The sequence below is a fragment of the Rhinopithecus bieti genome, unplaced genomic scaffold (genome assembly GCF_001698545.2).
Source record: "Rhinopithecus bieti isolate Rb0 unplaced genomic scaffold, ASM169854v2 scaffold_24469, whole genome shotgun sequence".
Classification (NCBI taxonomy): Eukaryota; Metazoa; Chordata; class Mammalia; order Primates; family Cercopithecidae; genus Rhinopithecus; species Rhinopithecus bieti.
In genome coordinates, this window is record NW_016811248.1 from 725,316 (window position 1) to 738,682 (window position 13,367).

At 54.5% G+C, this 13,367-nt stretch overlaps 1 protein-coding gene across 5 annotated transcripts in view; it reads left to right on the forward strand.

The window, feature by feature from the left end:
* The window catches only part of ACOX3 (acyl-CoA oxidase 3, pristanoyl), a 53,091-nt gene that overhangs the window by 29,808 nt on the left and 9,916 nt on the right, over positions 1-13,367 (forward strand). For all 5 annotated transcript variants that reach the window (XM_017893608.1, XM_017893606.1, XM_017893607.1 and 2 more), the window contains exons 10-13: positions 519-641; positions 2,796-2,916; positions 5,490-5,612; positions 5,935-6,048. In XM_017893608.1, coding sequence (XP_017749097.1) covers positions 519-641; positions 2,796-2,916; positions 5,490-5,612; positions 5,935-6,048 — 481 coding nt within the window. The remainder of the gene's footprint in view (positions 1-518; positions 642-2,795; positions 2,917-5,489; positions 5,613-5,934; positions 6,049-13,367) is intronic.

A 13,367-nucleotide genomic window follows, 5' to 3' on the forward strand; every position in this document is an offset into this window, starting at 1 on the left:
CCACCCATCCAACAACAGGTGGACCCTATCCTGTTTCAGACAAAGTGAAAAAGACATGCACTCTGCCTTTCGAGGGGCTGCCAGCTGTGTGGGCCTCAGCTTTCCCATCTGTCCCAGGGTGACGGCCTCGTCCTCACAGGCTCATGAGGCACATGCTGTCAGCCAGTCAGTCCATGTGCCGGGGAGTTGGCCCCTAGCAGTGCAGCCTTCTGAGTTCACAGATGGACCGGCACTTTGTTCTGTAGTGACTTTGATGGGACAGCTGTGAATAGTGGCCGTTTAGGGAATTGCGTTTGGGGTTGTCCGTCAGGGGCCATGGGTGAAAGCCGAACTGGCCGAGTTGAAAGCGTGTCAGGGTGAAGGTTTTCTGATGTGCCGGGAAGACACGTGGAGACCTTCAGCACTAGTGGGTGCATGGCCCTGACGGCCTCTCCCTGCACTGGATTTCATGGTCCCTAGGATGGGCTGCCCTTCATGGGAACCGTGATGTGTTCACGCAGGTGTCTTGTCTGTTCTAGCAATGCCGCTTGCTTCCATATCTGGCAGCTGCCTACGCCTTAGACCACTTCTCTAAGTCACTTTTCCTGGACCTGGTGGAGTTCCAGCGAGGACTTGCCTCAGGAGACCGCAGCGCCAGACAGGTGAGGTGGTGTCTGCTTCCTCAGCAGCATCATTTGAATCTCACACAGTTGGAGCAGCACAGATTCAGCCTTCATTTCAAAGCAAAATCAGTCGTTTGATTTGCGAGGACAGAGCCTAGGACACATTCCTCCAGTTGTTCCCACCCACTCGGAGCTCTTGGCCTGTGCTGCAATTGAACGGGCTGGGCACGCGTCCACACTCCTGCCTCTCAAGGATGTGCTGACACGACTCTTGGTTCCAGTCTGTGAGTTCAGCTGTTGGTCTTCTTTTGAGAACATGACGGTTTTGCAAAATCCACATTACCCGCCCCTCAGTGGCTTTCATGGTTTCTGAGCCTTTTGTAAACAGCTGCACAAAGGTCTGAATCCCACTGACTGGATTTGAGTTGACAGTCAGAGGATTTGTGCCAGAAACAAGCGTGCAAATCCCGAGATCAGCCTCAGCATAAAGAGACATCGAGAACGGATTTCTTAGTAGATGGTTATGAACTGATTTTCCATTGTCCCTCCTGCTGCCTCCTGAGCAAGAGTGAAATGTGAATCGAAAGAAATAACCATGTTTGAAAGCAGAGGAGAAACGCCGCAGATTGCAGTTACGTACAACATCAGAAAAAGCCTGCATCTAATTAGCATATCTTGAAAGATTACTGGTGTCCGCATTCACGGCAGGTGATGGCAAAGGGATGACCTGCAGGATTGATGGCAGAGCAAATCCCAGGCTCGGGAGGCCTGAGGAGGGAGCGCTTCTGACCACTGAAGGGGTTAGGCCTGTGTCTTCCTGGGAGCGTGAGTCAGTGGAGCTTTTGCCAGCTCTGACACTCCCCTGTGAATAATGTTGTAAAGGGTGACCGGGCTCATTGTTTCTGAAACTCAGAGGTTTAACCCAGGCAGAGGAGGGCCTCGACTCAGCCCCTTATGTGAAGTTGAAAACACTCATAAAATGGGTCATTGGACTTAACGTGTGTGTGTGTATGTGTGTGTGTGTGTGTTTGTGTGTGTGTGTGTCTTCCTCTTAATTGTTTTTCTTTTTTAATTTATTTCTTTTTTAAAAGTAAAAATTCTTCTTTTACCTTGAATCTGTCTCTTAAGTTTTTTGTTTGTTTTTTTGTTTGTTTTTGAGACGGAGTCTCGCTCTGTTGCCCAGGCTGGAGTGCAGTGGTGCGATCTTGGCTCACTGCAATTTCCACCTCCTGGGTTCGAGCGATTCTCTTGCCTCAGCCTCCCAGAGTAACTGGGACTACAGGTGCCCGCCAACACACCTGGCTAAATTTTTGTATTTTTCAGTAGAGACAGGGTGTCGCCAGTGTTGCCCAGGCTGTTCTCAAACTCCTGGGCTCAAGTGATCTGCCTGCCTCGGCCTCCCAAAGTGCTGGGATTACAGGCGTGAGCCACTGTGCCTGGCCCAGTCTCTTAAGGTTTCATCATTAGATATCAAGCAGAAGCAAAGGAGTCTTCTTCTTCTTCTTTTTTTTCCCTTAAAAGAAAAGCCTGCATTACCTGCTGGTCCCAGGCAGTCTCCCATCCAAGTACTAACCAGGCCCAACCCTGCTTAGCTTCCAAGATCAGGCTCATTCAGGGTTGTGTGGCCATGGACAGCAAAGGAGTCTCAATAAAACATGTCAGGCCTGAGGGAGGCACAGTGAGCACCCACGCAGAGCAGACTGTCAGTTACCGAGGCGCTTACAGCCTTCTGGAATGGACTGGTCCCGGCCCTTCCCTGTCCTGGGAGGGAGCGCTGTCTGTGGTGTTGGGTCTGATTCTCTGGCCTTTCTTCATGGTTTCACTGCAAACAGTTGCAACCTTCCATGGCGTGTCATTCACTTTGACATTTGTGAACTTTATATAAACTGGGCCATGATGTACATTCTTCTGCAGTTTGCTTCTGGGAGCCATGTCAGGGCCCTGAAAGCTATTTGCTGTGTGGAGCGGTGTTTTCATTGTTGTGAAATGGTATGAGCGTACCACAGTGTATCCATACTTGGATAAAGACCCTTTTTTATTTCTAATTACAATTAGGTTTCCTCTTCTGTCATTTTCAGGATGTCTTGTATTAGACTAGAGGTGATACGGTGGTTTGATGTTACTGCTGACGTCTGACTTTTTGGTGTCAAAAGTCTCTTTTCACCTGTTCTTGTTGGATTCCCTCACCCAAAGGCAGAGCTTGGACGTGAGATCCACGCTCTGGCATCAGCCAGCAAGCCCCTGGCCTCGTGGACCGCCCAGCAAGGAATTCAGGAATGCCGGGAGGCGTGTGGAGGACACGGCTATCTAGCCAGTAGGTTTTGGAGAAGCGCATGGTGGTTTCTTGTCCTTAACCCTACTCTTTGACTCTAGACCAGGGGTCGGCAGACTGTGGCCTGAAGACCAAATCCAGCCTGCCACCTGTTTTTGCAAATAAAGTTTTATTGGGACACAGCCAGCCACCCCCGTTCATTTGCACATTTCCTGCAGCTGTTTTCGCACTGCAAGGGCAGAGTTGAGTAATCCCAGCTGTGACAGAGACCATGTGGCTTGCAGAGCTGGAAATATTTACTCTCTGGTCCAGTGCAGAACAGGTTTGCCAACCCCTGCCCTAGATAGATCCCACTGCTTTCAGATGCCTGATGCTTTGGCCAAAATACAGGCAGAGAGCAGCTGATCTGCTCATTTGAATTTTAACTGTTTGGTTAACAGCTTGGTAGTAAACTAGCACCATGTTTTATTTGGATAGAAAATTCTTACACTTAGAAAAAGAGTAAGTTATATCAGCATTGACGATAACCGAGGCAGCTGTTGTGTGGTTAAGAACAGGGGCCACCAGATTGCCTGGGATTGAGTCCTGGCTCTGTCTTAACAGCCTGGTAACTGTGGGCAGTTTGCTTAACCTCACTGTGCTCAGTTTTCTTATTTTTACAGTGAGGGTGATAATAGTGTACCCACAACATAGGTTCTTGCCAGAATTAAGTGAATTAACACGTATGAAGTATAAGCATGGTATCTGGCTTGTAGTGTGTGGCCACTGACTTTTTTATTTGTTAACGCTGTTATCATTAGAATTATCATCAGCATTATTTACAGCTTATCTGCAAAACTTCCTGTGTGCTAATCGTAAATAATTAACTGGCAAAAACTGGTTGCTCAAAGAAGGCCATGTACACACTCAAAACAGCCACAGCATCTGCAAAACTCTTTTGCCCTCCAGGAGCACTTTAGGCCCTTGCCAAGTTTGTGAGAGTTTTGGCGATGCTCTGTCTAGAACTACACACACACTTTCAGCGATCATCCGCCCACCATTGCAGTTCTAACTCGCACCTGTTTCAGCATGGGCCGGCAGCAACGTAGCCCCTCACTCCCACCACACTCTGCCTTTGTCGCTTACTGCCATGTGGGTAGCCATGGCTGTACGTAAGTTACTCATTTGCGTGCTTTGTCCTCTGCGCAATGCCCTTAGTAGTTTTTATTTGTCATTGTAACTCATTGGGATTCTATAAGTAGTCGAATAAGGAAATTGAATCTTGCAGTACTGCAGACAACAAAGACAATGGAATCAAGATTCATCATATACATATACATATACATATATATACACATATACATATGCTGGGATTGAGACCAATACAACCGAAGCTCCATCTAGGTTTAGAAAATCAATTGCAAATGTTTCTGCTGGGGCCTCTCCCAGCTCTTGTTCAGGGGCCAACCTGTTACATGACAGGAGGCACGTGGCAAGATTTGACAGCAAGTCAGGAGAAAATGATCAGGTGTTCTAGGTGGTCACAAGCCTAATCACAAGCCTGCTGGCAGTATGGCTGCAATAAGATTCCTTTCATGCTCTCAGGATCCATCGGTCATAGTATGTGAGTGTGAGAAGTCAGCTCCACTCCCTTCCTGCTGGGCCCATCCCAGCCTCACATTCAGAGAACACTTTTCATCAGAGCAAGCAGGCTCGAGTGCGTGAGGGTCTGGAAAGCAAGCCTTATAACCTATGTGAAGGCATTCAGCTAATTGATAGGAAAGACAAAAAAAAAGTTGTCTTGAAATTTCCTGTGTTAAAAGAAGAGTTCATTTAGTTACGGAAGGAAGAAGGGCAGCCCTGGGGGCGTCAGCTTGCTGCGATGGTTCCCTCCTGTCAGCGACCCCATGCCAGGGGAGGCTCTGCGGGATGACCGTGCAGGGCTTACTGACAGCAGTGAGGAGGAGCTGGAGTTGGGACTTGAAGCAGGGGTGCCAGTTCTTTGTGTCTGGTCAAGCTGGGTTTAGGGCTTTTTTTTTTGACAGTCTTGCCCTGTCCCCCAGGCTGGAGTACAGTGGGATGACCATGGCTCACTTCAGCCTCAAATGCCTGGGCTCTTAGGTAATCCTCCCACCGCAGCCTCCTGGGTAGCTGGGACTACAGGTGCTTGCCACCATGCCCAGCTAATTTTTTTTTTTTTTTTCATTTTTTTGTAGAGATAGGGTCTCACTATGTTGCCCAGGCTTGTCTCAAACTCATGGCTTTTTTTTTTTTTTTTTTCCCCCCGAGACAGGGTCTTACTCTGTCTCCCATGCTGGAGTGCAGTTGCGCAATCTCAGCTCACTGCAACCTCCGTCTCCCAGGCTCAAGCGATTCTCCTGCCTCAGCCTCCCGAATAGCTGGGACTACAGGCACACACTACCACACCCGAGTGTGGTGGGTTTCACCATGTTGGCCAGCCTGGTCTTGAACACCTGGCTTCAAGTGATCCACCCGCCTCGGCCCCCCAAAGTGCTGCCATTACAGGTGTGAGCCACTGCGCCCAGCCTCTTAGGGCATTTTAAATTCTCACATGGTGACTGGCTGTTTCACAAATATGCATCTTAAATGATGGTACTATTGTGGCTTTGTTGCAGTGAACCGGTTGGGTGTCCTTAGAGATGACAACGATCCCAACTGCACATACGAAGGTGACAACAACGTCCTGCTGCAGCAGACAAGCAACTATTTGCTGGGCCTCCTGGCACCCCGGGTCCAGGGTGAGGCTCCGCTGCATACTGGTGGGGGCCCTGGAACCCAACCTGGCGGGGGTGGGTTCTCCTGGCCCCACTGATTCAGCTTCTGTGAACGCACCCTCGATTTGCAGAAGGAAAGAAATGTTGTCAGATAGTGCCGACCGCCTCCCCAAGGCACGGGCAAAGGCTGGGCTGGGGAGGGTCCTTGAGACCCAGACCCTGGCTCATGGGTCTGTGGCCGTCGGGTCCTCTGGACACTCTCCATGCTTTGGGGTGCCCCTGGCTTGGGGTCCCCAATGGCTTGGGTTCCCATCTTCCACCAAAGTCACTGAAATGTATGTCCTAGATGGAGCTTGCTTCCGCAGTCCGCTGAAGTCGGTGGACTTTCTGGACGCCTATCCCAGCATCCTTGACCAGAAGTTTGAGGTCTCCAGTGTTGCCGACTGCTTGGACTCCGCAGGTAAACATGCAGGTGGAGGGCTCCCCTGGCCTCCTGATTTCCCGTCATTCCCACCAGGAAACACACCGTACCTCGGTGAGGGGGCCCTTGGCAGTTCCAGCTGGGGCAGCAGTGGTGGTGGGAGGCCCCGCATGGCTCGTGGAATATCTCTTTGCACCCGATGCCAAGTTAGATACTGACTCCACAGATGAATTGAAGGACGCCCACTCACCACCCTATGCCTTGCCTCTTGCCTTCCCCTCCCATAGGATAAAGGGTGTGAGAGACCACCTGGCCTGGTCTCTGTCCACTTAGCAGCCTCTGCCCCCTGCCCTGGTGCCTGGGCTGCTGCTGTCCCTGGGCCCTCCCAGCCACCTCACCTGTGGGTCTTCCCCACCCCCAGCCCCTCCTGGCTCCCCAAACAGCAGATGCCCCTTCCCGCCCTGGCGCATCTCACACGTTTCCTTCCCTCGGCCCCTGTAGCACAGGCTCATCTCCCGTGGGTGTGATGGTCGGGGTGGGGCCTCCTCTCAGGGGCCTGCACAGAGCTGGCCATGGACAGCCTCCTGCAGGTGTGTCATGGGAGCTGCTGCAGGCTCCACCTCACCCACGCAGGGTCTGCTCAGAAAGGTGGAAAGGAGCTGGGAATGGGGCGTCCGGCTGTGCTGGCAGCATGGAAAGCAAAGCAGCTTCCCTGTAGACTGCACTGCATCCTGACAGGAACCCTCTCGGGAGAGCAGCTGCTCTCGCGTTCCCTGGTTAATTCTGCACGTGCTTGTTATGCGCTCACTCTGCAGTTCGGGGCCAGCGGCTGGCATGACCGAGACCCCGTGCCTGCCTTCGTGGGACTTTCCAGTCTAGACCAGCAGACACAAAAACATCCCAAGGCCTCAGTCTTAGGGCAGCAGGAATTCTGCAAAGCAGTGATCTGGCTGGTGAGGTGGAGCATGGCTGGTGACCACCTTGGAAGGGTCTTGGCCTTTGAATTGAGGTCTCAGTGAAAGGCAGGGGCGGCCATGAGTACGCCCGATGGACAGGTGTCTCAGGAGGAGGAGGAGGCAACAGGGCCCAGCCCGTGCGGAGCTCATCTCGATGCGAGCGTGCATCTTGTTCCCCTGCTGTGAATGACGGGAGGTGAGCACCAGAGGCCTGGTGGAGTGGGGTGTGCTACTTGTTTTGATGATCCATATTTTTAAAAGTATTCCTCATGGAAAAAGGCCACTCTGGTTGCTCTGTGGAAATGGACGTGAGAGGCGGTTGGGACAGGTGAGAGGGGCTGCCCTGCGCCCCCACACAGAAGCACCCGGCGGAGCTCTGCGTCTCCTACAGGGCACTCCTAAAGGGCACTCGGCTCCGGCTGCCTGGGTGCAGGCAGGGACAGAGCAAGGATTCAAACCCAAGCCTGTGGGACTGCAAAGCTCTGAATCTCTTGGATGCTTCTTGCCCAGTGGTCTGGGTGAGATTTGACAGAAAGCAGGGCTGGAGCTGCCCCCACCTCCATGCCACCTGTGTCCCTGTCAAATGCCTTCCTCCCACCACAGCCCCCATCTGTCAAGCCGCACATCACAGACAACAGTTTGAAGCCGCAGCGACGCCTCCATCTCCCCATCGCCTCACTCTGCGGTATTTAGTGAACGTCTTTGCTTTGCTACCAAAGCACCTATTAGTGCAGAAGAGAAGGGCCGAGAGGGGTCCCAATGCGTTGTCCCGGTGGGCCAGGTAGAAACTAACCCCTCCGTGACACCCGAGACTGGAAGAGCAGGCCCACCCTCCAGAGCGAGACATCAGCTCCCGCCAGGCTGCCGGAGGTTGATCTCGGTCCTCCTCCTGCCGGCCGTGGAACCTACAGCAAAATCCTCAGCCTTCCTGCCTCAGTTTCCTCATCTGCAGCACAGGGATGGTAATGGTATCCCCTTCATAAGGTTTTCGTAGGGTGGACTGAGTTCAGCGCGTAAAGCACTTAGTGCAGCACTTGGCGCCAAATCAGTGCTCAGCTCAGCAGCCACAGAGTTTGGGCAGGAACCGCTCTCAAGGTGCCGCACACTCAGCTGGGCAGATAGAGCAGGGATTTGGAGATGGAGGACGCGCTCGGCTTTGCATTCAGGAGACCAGAATGTGAGGGTCCCCAGGGGTTCTGGGAGGACCCTGGATCCTCGGGAGGAGGGAGCGCAGGCCTCCCCCATGCAGGGGACAGGCGCACGTGGAGGACGCGTTCCGGCCTTCAGGACCGACGCCGTGGATGTGATAGCAGCCCCCGAGCGTGTGCCCTTGTCTGTCTCCAGCCCTGTGGGCCACTTCCTTGTTCACACGGCAAATAACACACAGCCATAGCTGAAGCCAGTGTGGAGCCTGGGCCAGGCCAGCTTCCCGGCGCCTTCCCCTGCCTGCACTGTCAGCATCGTCATCAGGAAGCGCCCGCGTCACTGCTTGCTTTCCCGTGGGCCCTGCGCTGGGTTACAGCTTCTGACTTAACCATGCAGACCTCAGCCTGCCTATTTGGGTGCCAGTAGGAAATGGGGACACGTTTGATGACCTATTTCTGATGTTTGCAAGTCACTTTTTTTTTTCTTTTTGAGACGGAGTCTGGCTCTGTCGCCCAGGCTGGAGGGCAGCGGCGCCATCTTGGCTCACTGCAAGCTCCGCCTCCCGGGTTCACGCTGTTCTCCCGCCTCAGCCTCCGGAGTAGCTGGGATTACAGGCGCCCGCCACCACGCCCGGCTAATTTTTTTGTATTTTTTAGTAGAGATGGGGTTTCACCCTGTTACGCAGGATGGTCTCAATATCCTGACCTCGTGATCCGCCCGCCTCGGCCTCCCAAAGTGCTGGGATTACAGGCGTGAGCGGCCGCACCCGGCCGCAGGTCATTTTCTAAGCTTCCCAAATGTTGCCACAGGAAGAACTAGAAAATGACCTAGTCATTGTAGTAACTTCAACCCAACCAAAACCTTTTTCCTAAAACCATCACTCCCTATATTAATAAAATCAAAACATAGAAGGCGCAGCCAGCTTCTCCATGTGCCCATCACCCTCTCCTCTTCCCTCCCCTTCCCCTGAGACTGTGAAAGCAAAAGCAATTTTACAGTCTCTCCATCATCGGGAGAGACACCAAAGTCATCTGCTTTTCCTGCAACTGCCCTAACGTTTACAAGATGCCACAAAGTGAAAACATTTTCCAGAGTAACAAAGGCAAATGACTTTCACTTGTGGAAAGTGGTGTGGGAGCGAGATCACCATCATCCCTCACGCCGCAGGGAAGCTTGTGGATTCTGCCAGCCCCATCATCTCAAGGGCATTTGGTCACAGATCCCAGGGCTCAGAGCTAACTGCAGCCTGCGTCATGTGGATCTTTGGTAAAAGCTGTGTACGTGATGTGGGGCCCTCAGGCTCTGCAGGATTGAAGAGACACAGGCCTCTTCCAGGGTTGCGCTTGCCTGTGAGGAAGGGTGGAGGGTTTGCCAAGCCCATGGCTGGTCCTTCAGGGGTTCCTATTCTGACTTGGGTAGGGAAGTCCGGGTTTTCTGTTGAGTTCCTCTGATTTTTGCACACACACGTGTGCTGAGCTGAGTGTCACAGCCCTGTGCCTCGGGACCTGTGCTGTTGCTTCCTGAGACGGGCCCTGTTCTCCTTTAGCTGGCTGGTGTGCATTCGTAGTAAGCAGTTGCAGTGTTCACTACCTGGACACTGTGTATGTGTGTACTGCAAGGTCACAGAATGTGGGCCAGAGGTGACATGGGGCCATGTGTGAGTGGTAGAGTCACATGGGGTGAGTGGTGCGGTCACGTGGAGTGCACAATGCGGTCATATGAGGTGAGCAGTGGGGTCACGGGTGAGCAGTGAGGTCACGTGGAGTGCATGGTGAGGTCATGTGAGGTGAGCAGTGGGGTCACGGGTAAGCAGTGGAGTCACGTGGGGTGAGCAGTGAAGTCACGTGGAGTGCATGGTGAGGTCATGTGAGGTGAGCAGTGGGGTCACGGGTGAGCAGTGGAGTCACGTGGGGTGAGCGGTGAAGTCACGTGGAGTGCATGGTGAGGTCATGTGAGGTGAGCAGTGGGGTCACGGGTGAGCAGTGGAGTCACGTGGGGTGAGCGGTGAAGTCACGTGGAGTGCATGGTGAGGTCATGTGAGGTGAGCAGTGGGGTCACGGGTGAGCAGTGGAGTCACGTGGGGTGAGCGGTGAAGTCACGTGGAGTGCATGGTGAGGTCATGTGAGGTGAGCAGTGGGGTCACGGGTGAGCAGTGGAGTCACGTGGGGTGAGCGGTGAAGTCACGTGGAGTGCATGGTGAGGTCATGTGAGATGAGCAGTGGGGTTCATGGTGCAGACGGTGTTCCCAGAGGATGGGAGCACAGGCTCTTGGGTCAGCACTGCCCCCCGCTGTGACCTTGAGCTAGGCTTTAATCTCTCGGAGCCTGTTTTCCTTCTGCAAGACAGTGGAGAGGGAATGCGGTCACCTTGTGCTGCCTGGCAGGTGCCAGGCCATGGTGCCCTCGGAGGGGGGCTGCTGTGTGTGGGAGGGCCACTGTCCTGAACACTTCATTGGAAACAACACACAGGTGCAGGTGAGGTCTGCCTTGGTGGGTCAAGGAATGTTTCCCACAAAGCCGGCACTGAGGGGTCTTGGAGGGTCTGTTCGTTGTGCTTTTGGGGAGCGTTGGCCATTCAGGAGCACCAGAGCGGTGGACGTGGTCAGACCCAGGCCCGTGATCTGGCTGAGGAGCTGGGGCCGCCTTCCAGGCCTTACTTTCCAGGGCTTGCCTAGGTCAGAGTCCGAGTTAGGAGTGCTCTGATGCTGACGCAGAGGGGACTGGACTCAGAGACAGGAGAGGAAACCGAGACCCGAAAGGCAGGCAGTGCATGCGAAGAGCTCTCCATGGGGTCAAGGACAGAGTCCCAGCTGGGGAGGGGGCAGGTCGAGGGGCGGTCATTGGGTGCACAGGGCAGCTGGGGGCACCTTCGCGAGTTCGTCTGGTGTGTGGCACATGGAAAGGCTGTGGTGACCCAGGATTCTGGGAGAGTCTTGAGGACAGAGGTTGTTGACGCTGGGTGTGTCATCGGGCTGCCAGCAGCCATATTCCAAGCAAGAGAATTCGCTGCCCTTCAGTGCTGGTTTTCCACGTACTTTGTTTCGGCGATACCGTTTCGCTTCCAGATTAACTCTGGAAATGACACACATGGCACCCACATTTCGTTTGCTTTCATCTGCTTTTTGGGGGATCTTCTCCTCTGCATGTGAACACATCAGACTGACATGCTTTATTTTTAAATGAAAAACCAAGAACCAAAAGCAGAGTGTAAGGAAGAACACGGTGCGAACATAACTCATTTCTCAAGCGTTCGTCTCACTTGCAGCCCACAGCACAGTCTCACTGGCCGTCGACGTGAGGCCTCATGGGTTAATTCTGGTTGCAGAGATAGATTGGAAAACTCGGGTAACTGCCGTGAAGTGTCCACCACAGAGGGACCCCTCCCGGGGCAGTGTTTGGGAACGGCCAGGACAGGCTGGGAGGGAAGCCCAGCTATGGCTGATGCGTGGTGGGACACGGGGGCCTCTGGTGTGATCAGAAGGAATTTGCACAAGCGGTTTCTGGCCAGACCGTTTCCTTGGTTTTGTTGCTGTGTAAATAAGTCATGGAAAGCACAACTGCACAGCGTCCACCTTTCCTTGCTGTTCGTGACCATCTGCCCTGCTGGGGGAGAGCTTGGGATGTGGCAGAGCCTTTAGGAACAGGCGGTGGTCATGAGGGCCTCCCCTCAGCATTGGTTGCAAAATGGACCTGAATTTTCCTGTAATGTCCTGAAGGGTAGCATGTGAGGCTCAAGGATGAGCCTTGGGCAGCCTGTCAGCAGCAGAGGGCCACAGCCTGGGCACCAAAAATAGCAGACAGTGACTCTTTCGGTGCAGAGGCGGAAACCCCAAGGCAGGATGGGGCAGGGCTGCCCCGCTCCCTCTTCGGGGGAGGGCTCCTCCTGCCCAGGCTCCTGGCAGCTCCAGGAGTCCTTGGCTGTGGCTGCATCATGCTGGCCTTTGCCTCCTCTGTGACTTTGCCGTCTCTGCGTCTTGTAAGGACATGTGTCATTGGATTTAGAGTCCACCCTAGTCCAGGAGTCTCTGATGACCTCCCTCAATACCTCAACTTCATGACATCTGCAAAGACCCTCTTCCCAACAAAGGTCACATTCACAGCTGTGGGAGTCAGTTGGGGCCACCATTCAACGCCTCATGCCTGGCAGGACTTGGCAAGGGGAGCCTTGGCTCCCTGAAGATGCCTGTAAGGAGGAAACCTCCGCCCAACCCTGCCTGCGCCCCGCCTGCGGGGTCAGCGGCACCTGCCTTTCCTTCCTGCTGGAGAGCTGAGACCTCCAGCAAGCCACCTGATGTCTGAGCCTGGGGAACGGCCCGCTCTGGTTTGTGACGGGCTTCTCAGTTATGCTGTGAAGGTGAATGGATGTAACAGCCGAAAGCAGTCGGGTGTGCTGTGGCAGGAACTGCAGTGTTGGGTGTTTCCTTCCCGGTGACCTGGGCTGTGTGACATAGAAGGAAATCCCAAGGCCCCCTGAGTTCAGCCTTTGGGCTCAGACTCAGCATGGCTGACCCCGTTCTCCTGCCTGGGATCTCTGAGCAAGACCGGCTGCCAGGCAGAAGGCCCCCTGCAGCCTGGAGGCGCCTCGTGTCCGGGCGCCAGGCCCTCTGTTCCTGGGCAGGGAGTGGATGTGAGCGTGGCCTCCATGTGCGGCTGGTCCGCACCTCTCCCCTGCATGCTGGCCATGTGTCTGGGCCCATGTCCTCATCAGCGGGGTAGTAGCAGTACAGCCTGGTGGAGTCTCAGGACCATGTCTGGTCCATAGGGAGTACTGTGGGAGGCCAGCTCTGGCCACGCTGTAGGGGGCCCTGCAGATGTGGGCACTACTGCCGGGGGAAGGGGAGGATGAAGAGGGGGCTCCAGCTGTCCTGCCTGACACCCCACCCCGGGGCCTCCCTGTCTGCTGCATCTGCTCCCTCCTGCCCTTTTGAACCTTGTGGGAGGGGCCCCCCAGGGTACGAGGCCTCAGATACCCCCTTCCCCACCGTGTCAGTCCCCAGTTCCACAGCTCCAGCAGGCAGTGAGGTCCAAGGGCCAGGCAGGGGGAGGTGAACGGAAGCACCCCTTCCTCTTGCCACTGGGCACCACCGCCGGGCAATTGTCCTGCTGCCCATGCAGTCCTGGCCGATGCTGCGGGGACAGCACCACGCTTCACACAGACCGAGCCTGGTGCGTGCGAGAACGTGCTGCCGTCGCACTCAAGGGTCCGCTCTAGTGGCGGCACCGTGTCCCTGTGGCCTCCAGGCTGCTGGAACAGTGT